A 25,431-nucleotide genomic window follows, 5' to 3' on the forward strand; every position below is an offset into this window, starting at 1 on the left:
ACCAATGCCTAAATTACTGAGGGCATCAAGAATGGCTTCGTGCTGTACATTGTCATAAGCTCCTTTTATGTCTAAGAAAACTGCTCCTACAAGTCGGTGGCACTTTTTTTCGTGTTCGATCGGGGACACGAGATCAATGACCCCATCTATTGCAGACCGGCCACGTCTAAATTCGGTCATCATTTCAGAATAAAGCTCATTCTTTTCCATGAACCATTCTAGTCTAGTGAGCATCATCCGTTCCATCACCTTACCGACACAGCTAGCTAGAGCTACTGGCCGGTAAGATGACATTTCGTAAGGCGACTTTCCTGGCTTTAGGAGGGCCACCAAACGGCTGGTTTTCCACTGCTTCGGGACTGTTCTGGATGACCACGTGGCGTTATAGTATGACAGCAGGACTTTCCGACCTTCCATCCCAAGGTGGCACAGAGCAGTATACGAAATACCGTCAGGACCAGGGGCAGAAGATCGTCTAGACGCAGCAAGTGCAGCTTCCAATTCCGGCATCGTGAAAGGAAGGTCAAGACGATCATCTTTAGGAGGTAGCACGGGTCGATCCAATGTTGAACATGCTGAAACATCGGTAAGGGTGACTCTCTTACAGAAGTCTTCGGCAACCTGCACTTCCGTCAGACATTGCTGAAGTGCTAGAGCACGGAAAGGATGTTTTTGCTGAGGAGGGGCACGAAGGCTTCGTACTACCTGCCACATCCTAGAAAGTGGCTTTCGAGGATCCAGAGACGAACAGAAGGTCCTCCATCGTTGTTTTCGTATTTTTTGAAGGTGACGCCGCATTTTTCGTTGAGCTCGTCCACATAAGACAAGGTCTAATGACAATTGAGTTCGCCTAACCTTCCTTTCCGCTCTATGACCGATCGCTCGGAGCCGTTCATATTCAATATCAATCGCCGTTCTGGATGTAGGTGCACTGATGAACTTAGTTGTCTTCTGCACTAATGATACAATAATGTCTTCTATATCAGAGTACTCTTCGACAGATGTAGAGAATGTGGACCAATCAGTGCAGCGTACAGCAGATGTTGATTGCAGAAACCACTTCATCTGTACATGTGTTGGTATATGATCGCTCCCATGCGTTTCCATGTCCAAGCACCAGTTGACTAAGAGCAGGAGGCTCCGAGATACAATAGTGAGGTCTAAGGAACTTCCGTAGGTAGTGCTACGGATGTAAGTTGGAGATCCATCGTTGATGACAGCCAGGCCTTCACTGTCTATGAAGTCCATCAAGTTCTTACCCCGACAGTTCATTGCGGCACTTCCCCAGTAAGGATGATGAGCATTGAAGTCTCCAATAACAACATGAGGGCCTGGGGAGCTTTGTAATACAGTGGAAAGATAAGAGAGTTCAAGTCCTTGGCTCGGAGGTATGTAGGCGCCGATGATCGAAAACACATGTAGTTTATGTTTTAGTGTCACACACACATATTCATTGCTGTCATGTGGAGTGATCGCATTCCGCACAAACGTCATGTCACTGCGTATGCACATTAACACTTTGCTCTTGTGTCCATCTTCACGTCACCAGAGCTTAACGGATCCGGAAAGGCGAAATTCCGACGTGAGATTTGGCTCGAATATCACGATCACTTTGAAGCGGTATTTGAATACTCGTTGCCTAAAGTCAGACATGCGGCCGCATGGACCTCAAGCATTCCATTGCATTATAACAGAATGATGCATCTTCTGTTCCGATGTCCAGTGTTTTATCGTGAGAGCCATGATTAACACCCTTATTTTAGAGCGGCTAATAGCGGTTCCATAGCACCTAACGCCTTCACGACCAACAGTGCAGCTGGCGTTGCCAATCCGGAGAGTAATATATACATGGTGTTTACTAGCTGTTTAAGCATGTCTACCACCTTTTCATTTCCAAGCCTTTCATTACCCTCCCGGCACTTAGGGAGCGCCGAAGGAGTATCTCCTCCGGAAGCCCTTAGTGGTAGCGTAGGCCACTCAATAGCCGAAGAGGTTGGACGCACGTTGGATGACGCCTCATTCCTTGACGGGCGCGGAGGTACAGGGGGAGGCGCATCTTGTGTGTGCCGGCCATGCTCTGTCTGTGGCACGGTTTGCATCCAAGTACTCAAAGGAAGTGCCTCTTTCCCCCGAGGCTTGCTCTGGGAGCGGCGACGCCTTTGCCGCAACCAGCGCCTTTTATTGCGGACGGAATCGGCAGCCTCCTTGTGCGTGGAGTTCTCTCTCACCATTTTTCTCCGAATTTGCCTCTCCTCTGCCATTTTGGGGCAGTCCTTGGATGTCGCTTCATGGGCTCCGGAACAATTTGCGCATTTCATGGCGTCAGTCTCACAGGAGTCTACCTGATGAGCACCACCACATCTTCGGCAGGACGTAGGATTCTTACACACAGCACTCACGTGGCCCAGTTTGAAACACTTGTGACACTGTAACGGTCGTGGTACATATGGACGCACTGAGTGCCTCACATAACCTACTTTGACCGATGCTGGCAAAGAGTCTGACTCGAACACCAACTTGATACACCGGGAGCGGCCGAATCGGTGGATGTCGAAGATTCGCACTGTCGACGATAATAGAGATCGCAGGTCGTCATCCTTTATGTCAATGTCCACATCTGATATCACACCAGTGCAGGTATCTTTTCCGTACGCTAGGAATGAGCGAAATGGGATGTTGCCAACCACTTCAATGCCTTTCAATGCCTCCAATACTGCCTCCGCGTGCTACACCCCAACTACGGAAGGTACGAAGATGAATTCGTACCTTCCTTACCAACCAACCTTACCTTACCTTACCAACCACTTGAATGCCCTACAAAGCCTCCCATACTGCCTCCGTGGGCTACACCCCAACTACGGAAGGTACGAATATGAACTCGTTGAATAGGCAATCGCTGACCAAATACTTCGATCGAATAGCCTCAGGAGATGTGAGAGAGATCCGCATTAATGCTCGGAAGAACATTCTGATGGTGGACGAGAATTCTCAGGCAGTATTGGAGGCGACCGAAGACTTCTTTGAAAGAATGGGTAAATGCTGTCCAGGTGGAGAGGTTGTATTCGTGATTCCGGGACCAGAGATTAGCTGCAGCAGAAAGATGGAAGATGACGTTTGTCAGTTTAGCTTTGTCATCCCATTTGTTATGCGCACTCACGCGATTGTATGACGTCAGCCAATCCTCCACGTCATGGTCGTCGTTGCCGCTGAAGACCGGAGGATCTCGTTGGCGTACAGCACCGGAGCAGACGACAGGCGATGCCAGGGGAGGATCGGGCTGCGCGGCATCTTGAGGCATGGCAGAAACGGTAGGGAGCGTCCGGCTGCGGAGTTCCAGGTTTGGGAAGGGCCCAGCACCTCCACCAAATGTCAAGAGGCGTTATAGTTCGACTGCTAAAACGCTCAGATAGCAGAGCACCGCAGCGAGTCTTCGTCTTTCTCTAAGTCTTTCTGTAAGCAGTGCCTACTGCTCATTGTTCTTCACTACAATATATATATATATACATATATATATATATATATATATATATATATATATATATATATATATATATATATATATATCTGCGGAACAATCACACTGCTTTTGGATCCCTAGATTGCTGCTCCACCAATTTAAGTGCCAAAACCGACTCGTGTTCTCATACCGGAAGTTGCGTTATGATGCGTGGTCACCAGTTCCGTACAAGTTCCGTACAAGTTTATTTATTACGCATAGTTTGTTGAAAATGACAGGCTTACGAAGCCGTTTGACGCCACACGGACGAAAGTTTAGGCAAATCAATGTACTACCCATCATTACCATGCTGGCTGAACCATCCAGCTTGCCGCTTCCACAGCGCCAAAGTTCCGTCAAGTCAGAAACTACAGTTAAAGTACAGGCTCTCTTTCGGGAGCCCGAGTTGCGCCACTGCTGTCCGAGAACCGCTCGCACCACCTACACGATTCTAGCGCCGCTATTCGCTGAACGCCATCACGTGGCCAAATCTGGCTCCACCGCACTGCAGAGACGCCAACAAACCACAAGTGAAGCCAACACTCCGCAGTAAACCGGCCTACCAAACCCAATTGACATCGTCACTCTTATTATTCTTGCTGCTTGTTCCTCGATGCTGCTGGTCGGAAGATACATGTTCGCAGGTGTTATCTGGTTAAAATTTTGAAATCAATGCCACACAACGCGCTGACAGCTCTTGCAGTATTACGAGGTGTGCAAAAACAACAACAGAAACACATTCTTCTTTCGTTAAATCCAAACACGGCGCTGCAGAAGTTTCACATTTAGGTGTACCCACGTGAAATTAACTCTTATAACAAACACGTAACGCATGCAGTCTTAGTCAGCGGGTGTGTCTGCTACATATGAGTCCCGTAATACGGCTAAACGACGAGGATATGGTGTCATTGTTAGAATCAACATAGTATTCCAGGGGCGAGTGCAAAAAATGTACGAGTGCATGCAATTCCTCGCGTAATTCAGCTGAATCGCATTTAGCTGCTCTACACACAAGGAATATTGGACGTGACAGCACCTTTTTTTTAAATAGGCGCATTCACACCTTTCAACTGTCGTGGGGCGTGGTCTACATGCATGCCTGATAAGAATTATAACATCTTTCTATCCGAGTGTTTGCATAGAAATTGGAAAGGCTCAGAGACGTTGCCACCAAGCGCATTAGGTAATAAGGCGCTTCACAAAATCCGTACTCCTAATGATGAGGTGACAGATCGACTTGCCCTAGAAAAATAAAGTTCACGGGCGATTACGCTACTCCCTAACGCAAAATTTGACTGCAAATCCACACGTGTTTTCAATTCGCCATATATTGAGGCAAATAATCTGTAAGAGACACGTAGACGAGTCGGCGATCGTCAGAAATCTTAGGGCGTTTCTAAAACTTTTACTGAAGTACTCTGCCTCCGCTTTGTCGTTATTTGCGTAGTCGCCACCGTGGCAAATCACCACAAATGAAACCCGTGCGGATTTCCCTGAAAGAAAGCTTCAAAGTTGAAAATAAAAGTGGTCCGGGTTCGAGTAGCGGACCCGGGGCCAACTCTATCATCTAGCTAACTATCATCAGAGCTAACCAGCAGATTAGCACATTGCTGCGTTTGTTTCGAGTTTACGATCCATTCAGCCTCGCGCTATAATCTGCCAGCCTCCTGATTAGCTCAGATATTACCGGGAATTTCAGCGAACACTTTCAAAAAAAATTTTTTTATTTGATGTGACAGACAACACAATCCTAGTCCATGAGCTGTTCTGCTTGGAGAGGCGGACATTACCTGCACAAAGAATTGAAATGCGTAGACTACTTACAAAACTTTAATTATCTATTTTTACTATTTAGACGACTATACATTTCAATTGTCTGTGCAATAATGTCTGCCTGTTCGAGTAGTCCAGCTCACGGGCTAGAATCATGCTTGACTAGGCAATCAAAAAAATAAATTGAAAGTGTTCGCTGAAACACCCTCTATAGAGCGACCACGCTAGAAAGCGGTTGGTCTCGTTGGTTTGACCCGGGGACCGGGACGCATTTTTTTTTCAACTACGAATCTTTCTTGATGAGAAACCCCTATAATTAAGTTTCTTTTGTAGTTTAGAATTACTCTCGAGTGTCTGGCAATTTTTCTCCTTCACATCCCCACCATGCGCAAGTGACTCTCCTGAGCACAGTGTGCAGGCGTTACCTGCTTGCCCGATCCTTGAAGTTCTGCGTATCTTGCCTCCCACAGCAATCGCGGGACCGTGCTATGCCTGCTAGGTCTCGCTGCGGTGACTACCTTGTGCGCGGTTGGCGCGGTCCTTGTGATCGCATTCAACGAGGGCAGCGACGACGAGGACATCGACTACAAGCCGTCGGTTTCGAAGCTGGGCAATTACAGCAAGTGGGCGGCAGTCACCGACGCAAATGCGTGTGTAAATGCTTCCAGGTGAGGGCGAGTTGTAGCTGTTTTCCACATCTTCTTCAGAGACAAGACGTTAAAAGGGCCTCGAACAACTTTTTTTCGAAGTCGAGAAAATGCACTTGAAGTTAAAATACATTGTTTCAGAAGCACTTTCTGACTTCACTGCTTTCAGTACTTCACTTCTTCACTGTTTACTTCAAGTACTTCAAGTACTTCACTGCTTTCAGCAGAAGCGGATATTTTAGCAATAAAAGGTCGCCTGTAATCCCCTTCGTGGTGATCCCGCTCCTTCTTAAATGCATTGCACTGCAAAGGCACGGTGGACCGGGGCGTGCCCACAACGCTCCCTCTGTACTATACGTTACGGTGACGCACAGTTCAAATTTGATTTTGTATGTTCGGGTATATGCCGCTATTCACTATGTTGGCCAGGGAGCCTACATGCAGGGCTCTCTAATGTTGGCGCCTACGACGCCCCAGACGCGGTTGTCATCAGCGAGCCGCACGCAGTGGCGTAGACACCGCGACGGCCGCTGTGTCTACGCTCATAGCACATGGCCTCCAAGTTCAGGCGGTGCCTGATCTCGAAGACCATGCATAACAGGCCGCACCTACGTGGAAATGTAGCGCGCATGCAAAGCGTTTGCTTTGCGTACGACAGGTCATGAGGGCATGTTCACGCTCATATGCTCCCCTACGGCCATGCTACTCGGTGCGGACTGGCTTTATCCAGCACCAGCTTGAGCGACGGATAGTCGCTGCATCCAACTTTCGCATGTTGAAGCACTGTCAATAGCTCAATATGAAGCGAAGCCTTCCTAGGCGTCTCGCCGGGAGCGGCCAGGAGTGAACGCGCGGTGGCAAGCGTGCGTGTCGTCTGACCTTAAAGTTTCGCGAGCTTTGAGGCTATTTGAGTGTTGAAAACCAATCAAACTTAGCAAGACTCGGCGGCTACGACACCAATAAGCAGTATGGGCAAAGTTCAGCACTGCTGCGGAGTGTGAGCAGATGATAATCGGCTATTTCCGGAAATACGTGATTCAAACAGAAATTTGGGGATGGGGGAGGGAAGCAGATCTTCGCTTACCACTGCCTGTTTATTAACTGCGTCAATTTATATACACGGTAGCAGTATGAAGAAGCGCACTGGTCCAAACACTCTTCTTGATTGAAATCAGCGGTTGACCAATAGCAGCCGCGTATGGGAATCTGCTTCATTACGAAGTAAAGCGTTCAGATAAGGCTGAGGAACATGCAGGCTTCTGTTGAAAAGAGAGCGTTCAGAAAGAGATAACTTTGCGCTCCGCTTGCGAGCTCCACGCTCCGGGCACGAGAAATGCAACCTTGCTACAGTGTACTAGAATAGGGACAGTGTGTTCAGGAAGCGCTCGCCGCTGAGGCGCTTCATGTAGATAGCACGAGATGGCGCTGTAGGAACATGGGCTGTACGGAACGTACGGCGCAGTGCCAGCGCTGCACGCTGATATTTTGATAATCGTTTTCTGTTGCAATCAAATAGACGTGCAAATGCTCGGCGGATGTTAGGATGCAACCCCGAAACTCGCTACATATAAGAGATGAATGGTATGTGCACTCCTAGCGCATCTCAACGCCCATTAGACGCATTTATTAACCTGACAGCAAAGGTTTTGCAGACACAGAAGTAATGGTGTAAAGCCGTTAAATTTATTTTGAGCCACGTTGCCATGTAACCAGAAATTATTCGAACAGAAAAGTCGGCTGCAAATAACGCCGTAGTAAAGGACATCGAATTGATTTAAACCAGCTCGGATTCCAGGTGCACACATTTTCTTTTGCGGTTCACATTCATAAAAAAGCGGCCGCGGCATCCGCGACCCAACGTCAAGCGCTTAGTTCCTCAGCCGCTGTTGTAGAAGAGAAGGCAAAACAACATGTACGTACATAGCCCAAAGCCAAAGAGCTTCCCTGCTTGGCATTTACCTTCTTTCGCGATAAACATTTGTCCCTCGTTCTGTTTCGCGAGCCCCCTGCAACTACATAAGTTTATTCGTGATTTTTTTTATTTACATCATGAAGTATTCCTGAACGTCAGGCTCATGTGCGAGTATGAGACACACCGACATCCTACATTTCTATGGAAGGAATAAAACAGGTAGGAAAGGCGCTAAGTAAAAGGCATCTCTGCAAAACCACACACAGTATGCCAAAACACAGAAAAACAGTGCAAGTACATTCCTACCCAAACAATGGAGACCTATAGCGGAATTAATATGCGCAAATAAATTACTTCATTCATTTTTAATTATATTAACAAAGTTAGTTTTTGAATGCACCAGAAAAAGTTGGGCATTCAGATGAAAAAGACAAAGAAGGGTCAGCATACATATGTTGCACCAGCCTGCTAAGAACAGTATCGCTAACTTTAAAGTGCAATTTCTTTTTTCGTCATGCTTCTTCACTGATTAACACTTTTTACGTAAAAGTGCAGCCTTGTTAGGACATATAAACGCACAACTGCTGATGTGAAAACATCAGCATGTAATTTGCAGCATATATGGCATAGCCAAATTTAAAGCTTTCACTAGAATCATGACATCAACTATGCTGTCGCTGCAAAGCTCCTCTTTGCGGAAGAAGGTTGTGAATATATTCCCTCAAGTTTCTTTAGTGCTTCGAAAAGCAACTTGGACGGATACAGCAATCCTCCCCTGTCACAAATTTCGTGAATTTTGAGACTGCTACTGACACTAGAGTTCTGCAAAAGAAGAGAGCGGCAGTCCTCACATTTATTGCGAGCAAAAAATTTCTTCGCGTCTCTGCAGCAGTTTGTTAGAACGCATGGTGTCAAGCCTCAAGTTATCATGTTACAGGAAACACTGACGTCTAACGTGACCTTAACGAATTTCAAAACGGAAGTTAAGGATAATGAACAGGGCAGAGGACTCGCTACTCTCATTAATAGGAGGTTGGCGTATATTAGACATGATCTTCACATGGCAGATTGCAAGATTGAATATATTATGGTGGAAGAAATCTTAGGTCGGCAAAGGTCATGTCAGAGGAGCGTTTACCTGCTAAACCTGTACAGTAGCCCCCGGGACACGAAGCAGAGTTTCAAATCTCTCTTGACCAAGGCAACCAATCTGGCTAAGGATGCACCGTTGCTTATTGGAGGGGACTTCAATGCACCATATCATGTGTGGAAGTATGCTTATAGCACTATTAAGGGGGAGAGACTATGGCAGCAGGCACTAGACTTGAATTTAACTCTGATTACAGACCCCTCGTATCCCACCAGATGTGGCACGTCGACATGTAGAGATTCGACACCTGATCTCACTTTTGTTCGGGGGGTGGTGGATTCGTCCTGGTCCAATTCTAATATAGATTTTGGTAGCGATCATTACATACTTATGATTACTTTGGTAGTGGCTAATAAAAAGGAGCGCACATTCAGGATGGTTGACTGGGATGCATTTAGGAAAAGAAGAGCGCAGAGAATCGATGATGAGGGAAATGAGTTGACCTTGGAACAGTGGACTAGTCAGCTTAAAAGTGACGTTGAGGCGTCCACTAAAGAGGTTAAGACCGATATTGACACGGAACACATGGATAGTCGCCTGGCACATTTGTTGGAAGCAAAGCAGTCGATGTTAGCGCGATGGAAGGGTCAGAGATTAAGTAGAAGGCTTAGAAAGCGTATAGCAGTGGTTAATCAGGAAATTGAAGACCATTGTCGGGTACTGTGCAAGCAGAAATGGGATGAAGTGTGCAATTCTATCGATAGAGGGGAGGCGCCTGGAGTTTGCTCAGACATTTACTAGATGAGACAAACACTAAGTCTAATCAGAGGACTGTGATAGGTAAGCTGGTCCATCAGGCGTGTCGGGACTCCACGGAGCAGGAGTTGCTAAAGGATTTGGCTCAGAGATACCATCCGTTGGAGACCTGGCACGATACACCTGATGTGGTTTTGGAATATAGTGGAGACGAAAATGCAGCTATGGACGCGGAATTTACTGAAAGTGATATAAGGATGGCGCTGCAGAATCTTAATGGTCGATCGGCATCAGGACCGGATGGCATTACGAATAAAATGCTGCGGAATTTAGACGATGGGTCAATTGAGTTCCTTACGCGGCAGATCAATTGCCTATGGAAGGAAGGCTCTTTCCCGGAAGAGTGGAAAATGGCAACTACTGTTCTGATACCCAAACCGGGGAAGGCCATAGGGCTTGAAAATCTCAGACCCATTTCCCTGACGTCGTGTTTGGGAAAAGTCGCGGAGCATGCCATTTTAAATAGGCTAACGCGTTATGTTGAGGGCAATGGGGTCTTTCCGCACTCGATGATAGGATTTCGGCCCGGCCTCTCGACTCAGGATGCTATGATCAGGATTAAGCATCAGATCCTTGACCGGCGAACAAGGGATACTAAGGCACTAATTGGACTTGATGTGGAAAAAGCTTTCGATAAAATCCGACATTCTTTCATTATACAGGTGCTATCGGACTTGAATTTGGGGCAGCGGCTTTTCAATTTTGTCAAGGCTTTCCTTACGGATAGAAAGACATGTCTCAGGTTTGGGGAGATAAAATCGGAAGTCGTTAAATTGGGTTGCTGTGGTACTCCGCAGGGATCCGTACTCTCGCCTATGTTATTTAATCTGGCGATGTCGAAGTTGGCTAATAGACTGGACACTGTCCAGGATATTGGCTATTCTATCTACGCGGATGACATTACTATATGGAGTGTCGGTGGTAGTGATGGAGAGCTTGAGGCTAGGCTGCAGCAGGTGGTAACGCTTACGGAGGAGTATCTGGGTCTCATGGGGCTCAAGTGCTCCTCTAAAAAGTCGGAGTTGTTGATCTTCAAGTCTAAGAAGCTAGGTCGTAGGCCGAGGGGTTGGGTACCGGACGTTGAGCCTTGCATTAGAATTCATACTAGGGAAGGGTCGGTGATACCCAAACTTGAAGCAATCAGGGTCCTGGGTTTTGTACTTGAAGCGAACGGATCGAACATTAGAACCATTCAGCGTATTACCAAGAAAACGGAGGAGGCCATAAGACTTATAAGAAGGATCTCTAATAGGCATAGGGGTTTAGGAGAAGAAGGTGCAATGCGCTTAGTTCACGCATTTATTATGTGTCATTTCTCGTATGTGGCAGCTATGCTAAATTGGAATAGGGGGGAGAAAAATAAATTGGATGCATTAATCAGAAAAGCCATCAAGGCTGCGCTTGGTCTGCCTATGACTACGTCAAACGATATGTTGTTACTACTAGGTTTGCATAATACTTTAGATGAAATTGTTGAGGCTCAACGTTCCGCACAGAGGGAGCGGTTGCTAGGTACACCACCGGGTAGGTATATATTAGAGTCAATTGAAGAATCGGTGGCTGTGTCGCACGATAGGGCGCCCCTACACGAGTTGAACGTGAACCTTAGGGCAAATATCATGGTTCGTCCATTTCCGCGGAATGTGCACCCCGTGCACAATGTAGGGAGGCGGGTCGCGAGAGCTAGGGCTTTGTTACGAGAGGCAAAGGATCAGGAGGAGGAGTCTGCGTTTGTTGACGCCGCATGGATTAATGGTAAAAATGCTTATTCGGTGGTGGTAGTAGATGGCAAAGGGAGCGTTAGAAATGCTGCTTCCATTTATACCAAAGATCCGGGGGTTGCTGAACAGGTGGCTATTGCTCTAGCACTAATTGATTCTAGAAGAGTTTTGGTGTTTAGCGACTCGCGATCTGCGATTACAGCCTTCTCGAGAGGACTTGTTGCGGAACCGGCTAACAGACTGCTGCAGGGTAGGGATATCACTTCGCATACCGTTACTTGGTTCCCGGCGCACATGGGGACAGTGGAGGGAGCCCCGCGCAACCTCAACGAGGTGGCGCACAGGGAGGCACGAGGATTAGTGTGCCGTGTACTCCCTGAAGGGGCTGGATCTCCCGCTCCTGAGTACAGGGACCAACTGTTAACCTACAACGAAATCACCAAGCACTATTACTTAGGGCGCAGGGCATTCCCGTTGCCACATCCTAAATTAAATAGGCCGCAGGCGGTTACATTAAGGCTTCTGCAGACACGGACGTACCCTAACCCTGTCATCATGAATAAAATTAATCCGGACTGCGGGGTTTCAGTCTATTGTAGTAAGTGTGGGGGTTTGCTCGATTTACAACACATGCTGTGGCGCTGCTTGGCGTTGGCCGGTGATGGTTCTCGAAGTGAACAGTGGTGGCAGCGAATGCTGCACAGTGAAGTGCTGGCGGACCAGCTCAGGGCTGTCCAGAGGGCCCATGTGATAGCAGAGGGGCTCGGCCTCTCTGTACCGACGTGGGAGTGGCCCGCATCAGTCCCAGACTGATCCCTCAGGACCTAAATAAAGTTCTTCATACCATACCATACCATACCCTGCCATATATAACGGATGAGGCGGTCACCGCTCCTTTCCTCCACATAAATCTGGTGCTCTGCCGGAGTATTGTTTAGCCTTTGCTCTAGCAGCGTAAGATTTCCAGCTTCAACGAACGCAACAATTGTGGCGCAACGTCCCCTTCCTTGTCAGAATTATCAAGTGAGTGAAGTAGCGATACCAAATGTTTGCTGACCTTTGTGTTCCCTATTTGCATTGCCTTCGCCAAGATATAAAAAGGCAATTCACAACAATTAAAAATTGAGGCGGCGTTGGGTGATCGTTGGATCCGCACGACTACTCCCCCCTCACAAGAAGTTCTCCAACTTTTATTGGCTTAGTCTAGATGTCAATAGGTATTTAAAACCCTCTCCTTCCAAGTATTCTAACAGAGCTAAAGTGCTGCACAATGTCTCACGGAGCTCATCTGCCGTCGACTGGCTCAAGCCGCAAAGTCCTTTTGCAATGGAAAGCATATTTAACGCCAGCGAACAGGGACAGAAGGAAGACGACACCACAATGCGCTAACTTCAACAACTTGATTTTCAGGAAACGCCCACATATTTAACCCATGCACAGTTAAATAGGCGGGTGTTTCCTGACAATCAAGTTAAAGTTAGCGCATTGTGGTGTCGTCTCCCTACTGTCCTTGTTCGCTGGCGCTAAATATGCTTTCCAAGTCAGTCTACCAACACGCCCAACAAATGGCAATCATTTTGCATGTGACTCCCAACGAGACAGAAACTCGAGAAATTCCTTCAGAGCCCTTCAGAGCAAGCACATATATGGCAAGCACGCTGCAACTGGCCGCAACACCACAGAACGCAACACACGGAGAACGCGTCCGTACAGCCCGTGCGACTTTAGCGCCGCCGCATACATCCGGGACCTGTCTACGCTCCCAGCTTCAAAGCGATGCGTGGCGCGCTGCGCCGTCTGAACACACTGCCCCTATCTAGTACACTGTACCGTAGCGTGGAGTTCAAATTTCATTTTGAATGTTAACGTAGACGCCACGACTTCACCTTTGGCGCCTACGGCGCGCTAAACATAACCCAAACGCGGTTGGCCTCAGCGAGACGCAGTTCCCTTAGCCAGTGGACTCGTTGCGGCATTTCGCGGCGGCCGCCGTATCCACGCCATGTAGCCACGTGCATGTAGCCGACCACAACTTGATGTCAGCTGCCGACCAATTGCAGCTGTCTAAGGGAATGACGAGTAGTGCGTCTAGAAGAGAGTGAGGACCGGGGCTTCTGTTGAAAGCAGAGCGTTTGAGAGAAAGGTGACTTCGCGTACGCTTGTGACCTCCACGCAGCGCGTACGACTACAATACATGGCTGAGATGTTCAGAGCAGCGTATTCTATCTGTGGACCGTGTTTTTTCACCAAACCTAATGGGTGGTCCAGGACCCCTTTAAGAAGAAGCTTTTGGTTCCGCTTAGTATATTTGTATATCAAGTAGCAATGGTTGAACCAACGCTTTATTCTAAAAGCATGAGCTAGCGCGCGGAAGATGAAATGCGACGCGATGGTCATGACGTCCAGGTGAGGAAAATGACGTCTGTAATATAACTCTTCACACTAATCGCCCCCATGGACAGAAGCGGTCAGCTTGGCTGCAAATTAGGCTTGCGTGTAATGCCGATGGAATGGCGTGACGCGGGAAACATGCATGATCTCTTCCCCGCGGCAGCTTCGGTCAGTCTGTCTATCAACAGGTGTAACGCGGTAGTTCGCTGGGGAGGTCTGTTCTATTAAATTGTAAGGGCCGATGTATCGAGACTGAAGCTTTTCACGTGAGCCAGGCATTCACACAAAGGTCAAAAGCCGTACATGGTCGCCAGAGTGGTAGAAAACGACACCATGAGGGGCATCATAATGATTTATACGACCTTCTTTGCTCACCTCAGTGCTTATGAGAGCATATTGGCGATATTGATCAATACGAGACACAAACTGGTCAAAAATTGATTAATTAATTAATTTATTTATTTCTTTTCTCAAAGATCTCTTGTTGAGACATTACATGAGGGAGATGAAGATGCGACGCGATGGTTAAGCTTTTACAACACTGGACATAGAAAGAAACGTCAAGGGCAGAGGTTGGACGTCGGCCGTGGACCAGGAAAATTAGAAAATAGACTGTGGTTCACTGGCCAGCGGTCTTGCAGGCAAATGTTAGGAAGCGGAGAATGGCATCCCAGTTACAGTGGTCAAGTTAGTTATACATGGTCAGCATATCACTGAGCCTACCATGAAATATCTCTGGCAGTCAATTGGTTCTGGGGTGGTAGCCGGCGGTTGTCTTGTGCACGGTGTTGCAGGCTCAGAGAACTTCATGAAGCGTTTTCGAAAGAAATGTCTTGTCGTGGTTCCTGAAAAGGACGCAACGGGCTCTGAGGTGTAAGTATACAGCTTGAAGAAAAAGGCAGCCACTTCAGAAGCAGTCCTTGTGCTGACAGCAAGTTTCCACGTACCACGTCAAGTCAGCCACAGCAGTGACTATCCGTCGGTCGCCGTCAGCATTCCCGGGAGAGGGCCTCAAAGGTCAGTGCCGGCGACAGTGAATGAAGACACTACACGCTGGCCCAGGTAGTGGCTGCAGAATCCCGGTGGGTGCAGTGCTAGGTCGCGTGCGGCATTGTCAAAGAGTGCATGACGCAACGTGTGGAGCTATGCTGTTTGAAAGACCTGAACGGAAGGATCGGCTGCGTATTCACAAACTGGTTTTCGTGCTAACTCAAGTAGCCACACGTCAGGTTGTCGTGAGGATCCTGAAATACTTCAGCATGGAGAGAGCTCGGAACCAGGGGAATCCATCGATGGCCCTCGGGGTGAAAAAGGTTGCGGTAGAGAAGAACGTGCTATAACTTGAAGAGCTTTAGCTGTCTTTGAAGCCTGGTGTTAGGTGAGATTGAAACAAAGCTGAGGCGATGCATGATGCGTTGGCAATAAGAATCAGTGTGTTGGTGCTCGGAAAACACAGAAGGGCGGCTGGATGGCAACTGAATCATGGAAGCAATAAGTAAAGCTGAGGACGCGACATCCGCATGGTCAAGTTGACAAGTTGACGTGGCGTGTTTGAAAGGTGGAGGCAGCAGGCAGGGGGAAAGTGCGTCGGAGTCTTGATGCTTGCTTCTGGACTTATACACGACATCAAAATCATATACTTGTAATCTGAGGATCCAGCGGTGAAGGCGCCCTGGCAAGTTTATTGATCGTTGATAACCACCATCAGGCACGATGATCGGTGACAACGAAATGCCGACCGTGTAGGTATGCGTGAAATTTCGACACGGACCATACAACAGCCAGGCACTCTTGTTAGGTGACTGTGTACTTCTTTACCGCGGAAGTAAAAACGGGATTGCCTATGCAACGACTTTCTCGCGAGAAGCGCGGTCGCGCTGCAGCACCACGGCACCAATTCCTTGGCCTCTAACGTCAGTGTGCAGTAGAGGGGGGAGGGGGGATGCCTTACCATCAAAAGTGACGAAGGATGGGTAGCGAGATTAAGGCGCGCTTAAGTTCATGAAAAGCGACTTCGCACCCATTGCACCACTGGAACTGGCACATGGAAGGAGTCCATGGAGAGGCACGGCAATAGTGGCGATGTCCCGGATGAAGCGCTGGAAGAATGGCGCGAGACCGAAAAAGTTACGCAGTTCTATTGCACGAAGTGGGCGTGGAAGATTTATCACTGCGGAAATCTTATCCGGATAAGGTTTAATGCCGCATTTGTTCACAAGATGGCCCAGAACTTTGATCGTTGCGCTAGCGGAGCGGCACTTCTTGGTGTTTAGTTGAAGACCATCATTTGCAAGGCCCGTGAGCACTTCGCAGAGACGCTTGAAATGCTCAGGGAAAGTCGAAGAAAGGACGACGATATTGTCAAGATAACATAGGCAGCTTTTCCACTTGAGGCCACGAAGAACAGTACCAATCGTTGTTTCAAACGTGGTGGGAGCATTGCATAAGCCGAAAGGCATTGCGTTGAACTCGTAAAGGCCAACAGGAGTAGCAAAATGATATTTGCTTTATCAGCTTCATGCATTGGAATCTACGAATATACCGAACGAAGATCTAGGCTGGAGAACCATTTCGCCCCTTGCACAGAATCAAGCACGTAATAAATAGGCGAGAGTACTGATCCATTTTTCTTCTGTAGAGAAACGACAGGTGATGATCAAGAACTGGCAGACTGGCGTATGATGCTCTTTTTAAACATGTCAGCGACGTTCTCCTCGATTATTTGGCGCTCGGCTAATAGACGATTTGCCCAACATATAGATGGTATATTTACGTCCAACTTGATACGGCGAATATAGTGGCGTCTCATAGGGGCCGAAACCAAGACAGGCCGCCAGCTTGTCCTGGCTACGCTGGTGTCCTGTGCAACCTACGAAGCGCTTGTGCATAGACTGACGAATGAATGCGTCCACAAACTGGAGGTTCTACAGCGAGACTCCGCGTTGTCACCGGCGTTATGATCGACCTGTCAAGTATGAGAGACATTCAGGCGTACTTTCCATGACAAGATGATTTGCCTCGTACGAGAAAAGGCTGTTACGATAAGCCTGGACATCCACCTGTAGATTGTGAGAAGCGTTCAAGTGGGCGTCCCCATGTCGATATAATTGTTCTCCTCTCCGAAACAGCGTCACCCCTGTTATTCCCCGAGCTAACACAAAGGGAAGGACGAAGGAAAGAAAATTCGAAGGACAGAAGCTCGCCGACCGCAGAACCTAATGAAAGCACTCATACTTCCACAGACTCCCCGAGAAGACAGCGACGACTACAAGACCGTAAGGGGTTATTTAAGGCCGTCCTGGCGCCCGTGTTAATCAGAACCGTTCGAGACTCGGATAAGAGTCACTACCATGTACCAATGAAGTGAATACAATTTTTTCTACTTTTCTTCATCATCACGATGCCCAGCTTTGGCATCGTTTCCTGATTCTTGCGGTGAAGACCCACTTCATCCGTCAAGATCTTATCACCGGGCTGCCGTGCCACGCACGACTGGATGATCTGCGACGCTATGCGCAGTTGCCGCCACTACAACACATTACAAAACATCGACGCTATGTAGACCAGCTCCGACACAACTCAACTCACCAGGGCTGCTCTCTTGGCGAAGCCCCGGACTCGGAGTTGGAGCCCGCACCACGCCACTATGGGGGAGACATTCGCAACTAGTCTACTCGCGACCTCTGTCGAAGCGCATGGACCCGCACCGCCACCTAGAGACAGGAAGTCTCTAGGTGGCAGTGCGGGTCGAAGAAAACAAAGGCTGTGATGTTTCATTCTATAGGCACGAAGGTTTCAGTAGTACGTAACCTAGTTTATCGCTGCTCAGAGATAGAGCTAGTTAGGTCTATTAAAGTACTTGGTGTGCATTTTTCAGAATCACTGCAGTGGGATGAGCATATCAATGCGATATTACAAAAGTTAGGTGCAATAACGGGAATTCTGAACAGAAACCGCTACTTAATTCCGAAGTCAATAAAATTGTTAATCTATAACGCCCTCTTCGCTTCCTATCTAAACTATTGTCATTTGGTCTGGGGGAATACAACACAATCGAATTTATCGCGGCTATTAGTCATGCAAAAAAGAATTTTGAGAATAATTGAGAATGTGCCACTCCGGCATTCTACTGAGGAGCTCTTTAAAAAATTTAAAATAATTAGAGTACAAGACACATATGAGCATAAATTGTTGCGTGAATATCGCCTTAACTATGACTGTCATAATTCTATCTTCATGGGTTTGGTGAATCTCCATTTGAAGGAAGCATCATATGCCACTAGAACAACAGAAATATGGAATGTTCCATATTGTCACACTGGCTATGGTCGGCAAATGCCCCAAAATAAACTTCCACGTCTACTAAATGAGTTTAATAAAAAGCAAATCGATATTCGCGAAGCAACATTATCTGACTTGTACACATTCTTTCTAGCCTAACATTGACCACTAGAGCTGTTTTACGATTGCTATTTAATTATATTGTTTCAATGTCACTATTACTAAGCGTACATTGTTATGAAATGTGCTGCCATTCGATGCTGAGGTGAAGTAAGGTATGTTAACGCATGGTGCCCTACGTAGGACAGTAACTAATGTGTTTAATTTTGTGGTTTCGTCAAGGTTTATGGGAATGTTGTGCTTAATATGTTTTCTAAAAGTGTACGACCATGTGAACAGGACGTGCGTGCCTCTGCTGTTGTCTTTGCCAGCGTGGGGGCGAAGGACTCCCTCAAGCCATCCTTGAATGGTTTTCCCTTCGCCTCCCATCACATGTATATGTGATAAAGCAATAAAGAATCAATCAATCAATCAATCAATCAATCAATCAATCAATCAATCAATCAATCAATCAAGTGCTACACAAATCGGCATATGGAGAGCCCAGTCAGCTGTTGTGCCACTCCCTTTTACATGGACGCTGCCTTCCGCATGACGTCCGATGGTATATGCGAGCCGCAGTTGGAACACACCGCTTCGATGCTAGAACCACGCATGTCCAAGAGTATTATCTTTAACGCGACAACGTTAAGGGCTCCGTGTCGCAGAAAATCTGGCGTCGGCGTCGGCGTCCGCGACCGAGAAAATCATCGCGAACTACGCAGGCCCTCCGTGTGGCGCTAGGCGTTGTTGAATTAATTATTTTCTCAAAGTAAGATGCGTCAGATAATTCTTAAAATGCCACTTAGACAGAAGCTGCAGACGTGATAGTGTCGGATTGTTAGTTCAATATACCAGAAAACAGAATTCTGTTACGCAGAAACTCGAACACAAACCTCTTTTCCATCCGCTGTTTGAAGTCTGTTTTAGGATTGGCGTGACCAGCTCGGTTCCTTGCAACGCCATAAAAAAAGAAGAACCGGGAAGCTCGCCTTCGTGCATAGCATTCGCCACCAGCGTTTACAGGAAGCACATTACGGTTACATAAGCTGCAGCTGCTGGGAAGCGTGATAAGCAGTCAGGGATCTTTGAATGCTATCGCGTTCCACTCTTAAAGGTGAAGCGTAAGTGTCATCCCAAATTGTTTGGTAATCAAGAACCACCACACATATTCACCATCGAACTTGGCTGTCCGTGGCGCGCTGCATGAAGCCCTCGAAGAATCTCCAGGTACCTCACAAATGACAATACATATACCGACAGACAGTCAGGCGGCGGCGCGTGTATTACGCGCCCACCCACACTGACTCCATCGCAAGGAAGATAGCACAGGCAAGCAGGAGGCTGCCATGGTGCGCGCAGTCGAAACTCGGGTGTGGTGGGTTCTCGGCCACTGCGGCGTACCAGGGAACGAAGCGGCTCACGCAGCTGTGATCGTGACACTACGAGAACTCCGTCAACACTGACAACATACACCGAAGGAGATCCGCTGCTTGCAGGCTTATCATGCGCTTGTTAAGTACTCGAGCGCAAGACCCGCACTGCTCCTGATTCTGGTCCTGTTCTGGTCCATACATCCTGATTCTTCTAGGTCCTCTGCCAAGCGCACCTTATTGAATGAAATTAATGTTTAAAAGTAAATTGCATCAGAAAATGCGTAAAGTACGACTTACACACAACCCGCAGACATCATAGCTTCGGACATGTAGTACGAATACTCGAGAAGACATGATTCTGTTGCGCGGAAACTCGTAGACAGAGCCCTATTACAGCTACCTCTCGACGTCTACCTCAGTGGCCGCGGCACCTAGGTGGTGGTCTTGTTGTTGGACAGTGTTTGCGATATTACCGATTACGGTTGGAGCACACGCTGTGCGGCAGATGCAACGGGCAGACCGCCCCAGCGTCAAGGACAGATACGCCGTGTCCACGCGTTAGTCACGCGCAAGGGTGCGGAAGTGCAGCACTCGTTCCATCGCTTCTTTCAGTTGTCCTCAACTTGTTCTCAAGTGTCATTGTTAATCTCCAAGTTTCTGCCCCATATGATAGTACTTGAACGATATAGAATGATTGTAGACTCTCCATTTCAACATGAGCTCTCAGTAATTTATTTATTTATTTATTTATTTAAAAATACCTTACAGGCCTCAAAGTGAGGCATTGAGTAAGGGGGGCAGTACATAGAAAATACATTGAATACAAGGCATCTATAAACCGCGTCTTTTTACAACCTACAACCAAAGTACAACTGAGATGAAAAAAGAATTATTTAGATCACGATTCACTAGGGAAAAGAAGAAACATAAAAAACATAATATAATAACAAGGAATAAATCACACAGATTTTTCAGTGAAGTCGTGTAATTAATAACAACAGTAATGATGAAAAACAATGACAGAGAAGTTACGGACGCGACATTCCAACGAAACGGTACACATAGCGACATAACAGCAATAATGCGAAAATAAGCTGTAAATATAGTGCAAGTATAGAAAGCATTGTGCGACAAACGTAAAACTTCACTTTTCGTTAGTCATGTATTCAGTCAAGGCATCACGGAATGAATCGTAGTTAGATTGGCTTGCAATGCTGTCAGGGAGCGAATTCCATATTCTGATAGCACGAGGAAGAGCAGAGCAATGGAATGCCTTTGTAGACCCGTAAAGGCGGGCATAGCTGAAATGATTATGAAGCCTATGTGACGTGGAGTAGGGTCGTTTCAAGCATGCGGGTGTTCGAGTGGAGTGAAGGAATTTGTGGAACAGTGTTAAAAGGGCAATGTCTCGGCGAGTGCTCAAGGATTGTAATGAAAGTTTAAGTTTTATTTGTGTAACACTAGACTGGTAGCTGTAATCGTTTATGATGAAGCGGCTTGCTCTATTCTGGATCCGTTCTAGCGTTTCAATTAGGTATTTCTGGTGAGGGGACCAAATGGGAGATGCATACTCGAGCTTGGGACGAACGAGAGTTAGGTAGGCTAGCTTGCCAACATTTGAAGGAACATTTCTTAAGTTGCGTCGCAAGTACCCCAACGATTGGGAGGCATTAGCTGAAATTGACGTGATATGGTCTGTCCAAGAAAGATTTGATGTGAATAGAACCCCTAGATACTTATATTGTGTAGCTGTTGTAACAGTGTAATTGTTAATATGGTAGGGATACTGTGAGGTTGCCGACTTCCGGGTAAAAGACATTACTTTGCATTTTGTGGTATTTAATGTCATTAGCCATTTATTGCACCAGTTATTGATTTGTTGAAGGTCTTGCTGAAGAATGAGATGATCATCTGAGTTTTTAATTGGGCGATAAATTATGCAGTCGTCGGCGAATATTCTGATGGTGGAGGACACGTTTTGAGGTAAGTCGTTAATAAATATTAGAAAAAGCAAGGGACCGAGGACGCTACCCTGTGGTACACCAGAAGAAACGTCTGTTACGGAGGAAGAGTAGTAATTTGCAATAGTAAACTGCTGACGATTAGACAGGAAATTTCGGAGCCATGACAAGGTCAGACAGTCTAATTTAAGTGCGGAGAGTTTTGATATTAGGCGACAATGTGCTACACGGTCGAATGCCTTCGAAAAATCAAGGAACAAGCAATCAATTTGTAAGTTATAATTTAAGTTAGTGTGTAGGTCTGTTGTAAATTCAAATAATTGTGTATCGCACGAGAGGCCCTTCCTAAAGCCATGCTGATTATGAAAAAGGAAGTTGTTAGTCTCAAGATGTCTGTAAATATGCGAAGCGATAATGTGTTCAAGCAACTTGCAGGGAATGCATGTCAATGAAATGGGACGATAATTCTCACAGGAGTTCCTGTTGCCATTTTTAAATACAGGTATAACTTTCGCCATCTTCCAATCTGCGGGAAGGTGGCCTGTCGCAAGTGATTGTCTGAATATGTAAAAAAGAATTTTGCTAGATATTTCTACGGTATTCTTTAAAATCTTTGAGTTTATACCATCTATGCCACATGAAGAAGACATTTTAAGGTTATTTATGAGAGAAGAGAGGCCCTCCAAAGTGACTTCAATAGGTTCCATGTATTGGTAGCCTAATTCTGAAACAAAAGGTATATTTGAAGTGTTCTCTTGTGTAAATACAGAGCTGAAGAATGAATTAAAGACCTCCGAACATTCACTGGCTGGAATAGAAATATTGCTGCTGTTATGTAATGACAATTCATCTGATTCGTTCTTAGGCTTTATTATTTTCCAAAACTTGGCAGGATTGTTCTTAAGCAGCTCAGGAAGATCATTAGAAAAATATTTATCTTTAGCTTCGCCTAAAGCTGAGCAGTACGATTTCAGGTACGTTTTGTAATTCTGCCACGCTGCTGATGTGCGATCTCGATTAGCGATATTGTACAAGCGTTTCTTCTTGTTCCTCATGCGATGAAGCTTTTTAGTAAACCAAGGGTGCAACTTATCGTTAGTTATATTAACGAGTGGAACATACTTGTCCACTAATGCGCACAGTGTATTTTTAAACATGAGCCAGTTTTCTTCAACGGATCTATCGTAAAATGATGGCCACATTGTGTTTTCAAAGAAAGTTTCAAATTCTGAGATTATTGTGTTATAATTGCCTTTATTGTAATCACGAATTTGTTTTGTCGTTTTGCCCGTAACCGGTGGCGTAGTGTTTATCGTTATTTGGAGCAAATGGTGGTCGCTGAAACCGTCCAAATATTCTATGTGACCTATTGTTTCAGGTGCTGTACTAAGAATGAGGTCTAGAACATTGGCACCACGTGTGGGTTTCGTGACAGCTTGAAATAGATTAAAGTCTAACGACAAGTTGATGAATTCAGACGATATATGACAAGGAGATGATAAATTCGTCCAATCGATTAGTGGATAATTGAAATCCCCAAGAAGATAAATTAAATCAGCCGGGAAGAATTCAATGGCTTTGTTGATTGTGTCGCGGAGAGCATTAATGAAAGAATTGTTAGAATCTGGTGCACGGTAACAATTACCTATTAGTATTCTAGAAGATGACATCGTGCAGGCCACCCAAACAATCTCGAGATCAGAATTAGTGTTGACTAAAAATGACGTAATGGTTTTCTTTACACCAATCAAGACACCACCTCCTCTTTTAATAGTGCGGTCACACCTATATATGTCGTACATGTTTGAAGATGAAAAGATTTCATTATTTGTTATTGCAGAATGCAGCCATGTCTCTGTGAAAGCGATAATGTCCGATTTGCTGTCTTCCAAGAAGGAAGAGATGACATCGCGCTTTGATAATATGCTTCGTATGTTGGCGTACGATAATGATAGCGAGGGTGAAGTCGAGGTTAGCTTTAGTACTTGGTGACTCTGTGCGCATGCTCCAAACCGTAGCTATCTATTCAGCGGGACAACTGCACTTGCGGAACCATCGTAGATATAAGTTCTCGATTCAATAAGCAGCTTGTCCACTGAAAGCTTGAAATGATTTGGAAATGTCGGCCGTATGCGCACCGACCCGTTTTCATTCTTCTGCAAGTTTCCTTCTCATTATCAAGGCTCCCTGTGAGTAAGTGACCCAGATAAACTTAATTCTGCACACCATCTAGAGGCTGACTTCCGATAAGAATTTCTTTTACGCTTGACAGATTACTCAACATTATCTTTGTCTGCTGCAAAGTAATCTTCAAAGTACTCTTGTACTTTCTCAGTTAAGGTCCTCAATCGCACGTGACAATGTGTCCTCAGCGTTGTTGAACAGGACAAATGTCATCGGCAAGCTGAAGGCTGTTGAAATATTCGTCATTGAATGTTGGTCTAAATCCATCCCAGTGTGACAACTTGAATATTTCTTCTCAGCATGCAGTTAATATTATCGGAGAGCTTGTGTTTCCTTGCCTGACCGCTTTCTCGATAAGTAATCTTGGACTTTGCCGGACAGGCCGCCATTGGAATATGAACCTGGCAACGTTTAACGCTAGAACGTTATCAAGTGAGGCGAGTCTAGCAGTGCTATTGGAGGAATTAGAAGGCAGTAAATGGGATATAATAGGGCTCATTGAAGTTAGGAGGCCAAAAGAAGCATATACTGTGCTGAAAAGCGGGCACGTCCTGTGCTACCGGGGCTTAGCGGAGCGACGAAAACTAGGAGTCGGATTCCTGAATAATAAGAATATAGCTGGTAACATACAGGAATTCTATTGCAGTAACGAGAGGGTAAGAGGTCTTGTTGTGAAACTTAATAAGTACAAAATGAAGGTTGTACAAGTCTACGCCCCTACATCCAGTCATGATGACCAGGAAGTCGAAAGCTTCTATGAAGATGTGGAATCGGCGATGGGTAGAGTAAAAACAAAATACACTATACTGATGGGCGACTTCAATGCCAAGTTAGGCAAGAAGCAGGCTTAAGACAAGGCAGTGGGGGAATATGTTATAGGCACTAGGAATAGCAGGGGAGAGTTAGTAGTAGAGTTTGCGGAAGAGAATAATATGCGGATAATGAATACCTTCTTCCGCAAGCGGGATAGCCGAAAGTGCACGTGGAGGAGCCCGAACGGCGCGACTAGAAATGAAATAGACTTCATACTCTGTGCTAACCCTGGCATCATACAAGATGTAGACGTGCTCAGCAAGGTGCGCTGCAGTGACCACAGTATGGTAAGAACTCGAATTAGCCTAGACCTGAGGAGGGAACGAAAGAAACTGGTACATAAGAATCCGATCAGTGAGTTAGCGGTAAGAGGGAAAATAGAGGAATTCCAGATAAACCTACAGGACAGGTATTCGGCTTTAACTCATGAAGAGGACCTTAGTGTTGAAGCAATGAACGACAATTTTGTGGGCCTCATTAAGGAGTGTTCAATAGAAGTCGGTGGTAACTCCGTTAGACAGGATACCAGTAAGCTATCGCAGGAGACGAAAGATCTGATCAAGAAACGCCAATGTATGAAAGCCTCTAACCCTACAGCTAGACTAGAACTGGCAGAACTTTCGAAGTTAATCAACAAGTGTAAGAAAGCTGACATAAAGCAGTATAATATGGATAGAATTGAACATGCTCTCAGGAACGGAGGAAGCCTAAAAGCAGTGAAGAAGAAACTAGGAATTGGCAAGAATGAGATGTATGCGTTGAGAGACAAAGCCGGCAATATCATTACTAATATGGTTGAGATAGTTAATGTGGCTGAGGAGTTCTATAGAGATTTATATAGTACCAGTGGCACCCACGACGATAATGGAAG

At 46.2% G+C, this 25,431-nt stretch overlaps 1 protein-coding gene across 4 annotated transcripts in view; it reads left to right on the forward strand.

Annotated features, from left to right (window-relative positions):
- Positions 1 to 25,431, forward strand: part of LOC135905598 (scoloptoxin SSD14-like) — a 153,369-nt gene that overhangs the window by 12,191 nt on the left and 115,747 nt on the right. For all 4 annotated transcript variants that reach the window (XR_010565419.2, XM_065436547.2, XM_065436550.2 and 1 more), the window contains exon 3: positions 5,740 to 5,937. Coding sequence is in view for 3 of the 4 variants with exons in the window: in XM_065436547.2 (XP_065292619.2) it covers positions 5,740 to 5,937 (198 nt within the window). In the remaining variant the exon portion in view is untranslated. The remainder of the gene's footprint in view (positions 1 to 5,739; positions 5,938 to 25,431) is intronic.

This window comes from Dermacentor albipictus, chromosome 1 (genome assembly GCF_038994185.2).
Source record: "Dermacentor albipictus isolate Rhodes 1998 colony chromosome 1, USDA_Dalb.pri_finalv2, whole genome shotgun sequence".
NCBI classification, from domain to species: Eukaryota; Metazoa; Arthropoda; class Arachnida; order Ixodida; family Ixodidae; genus Dermacentor; species Dermacentor albipictus.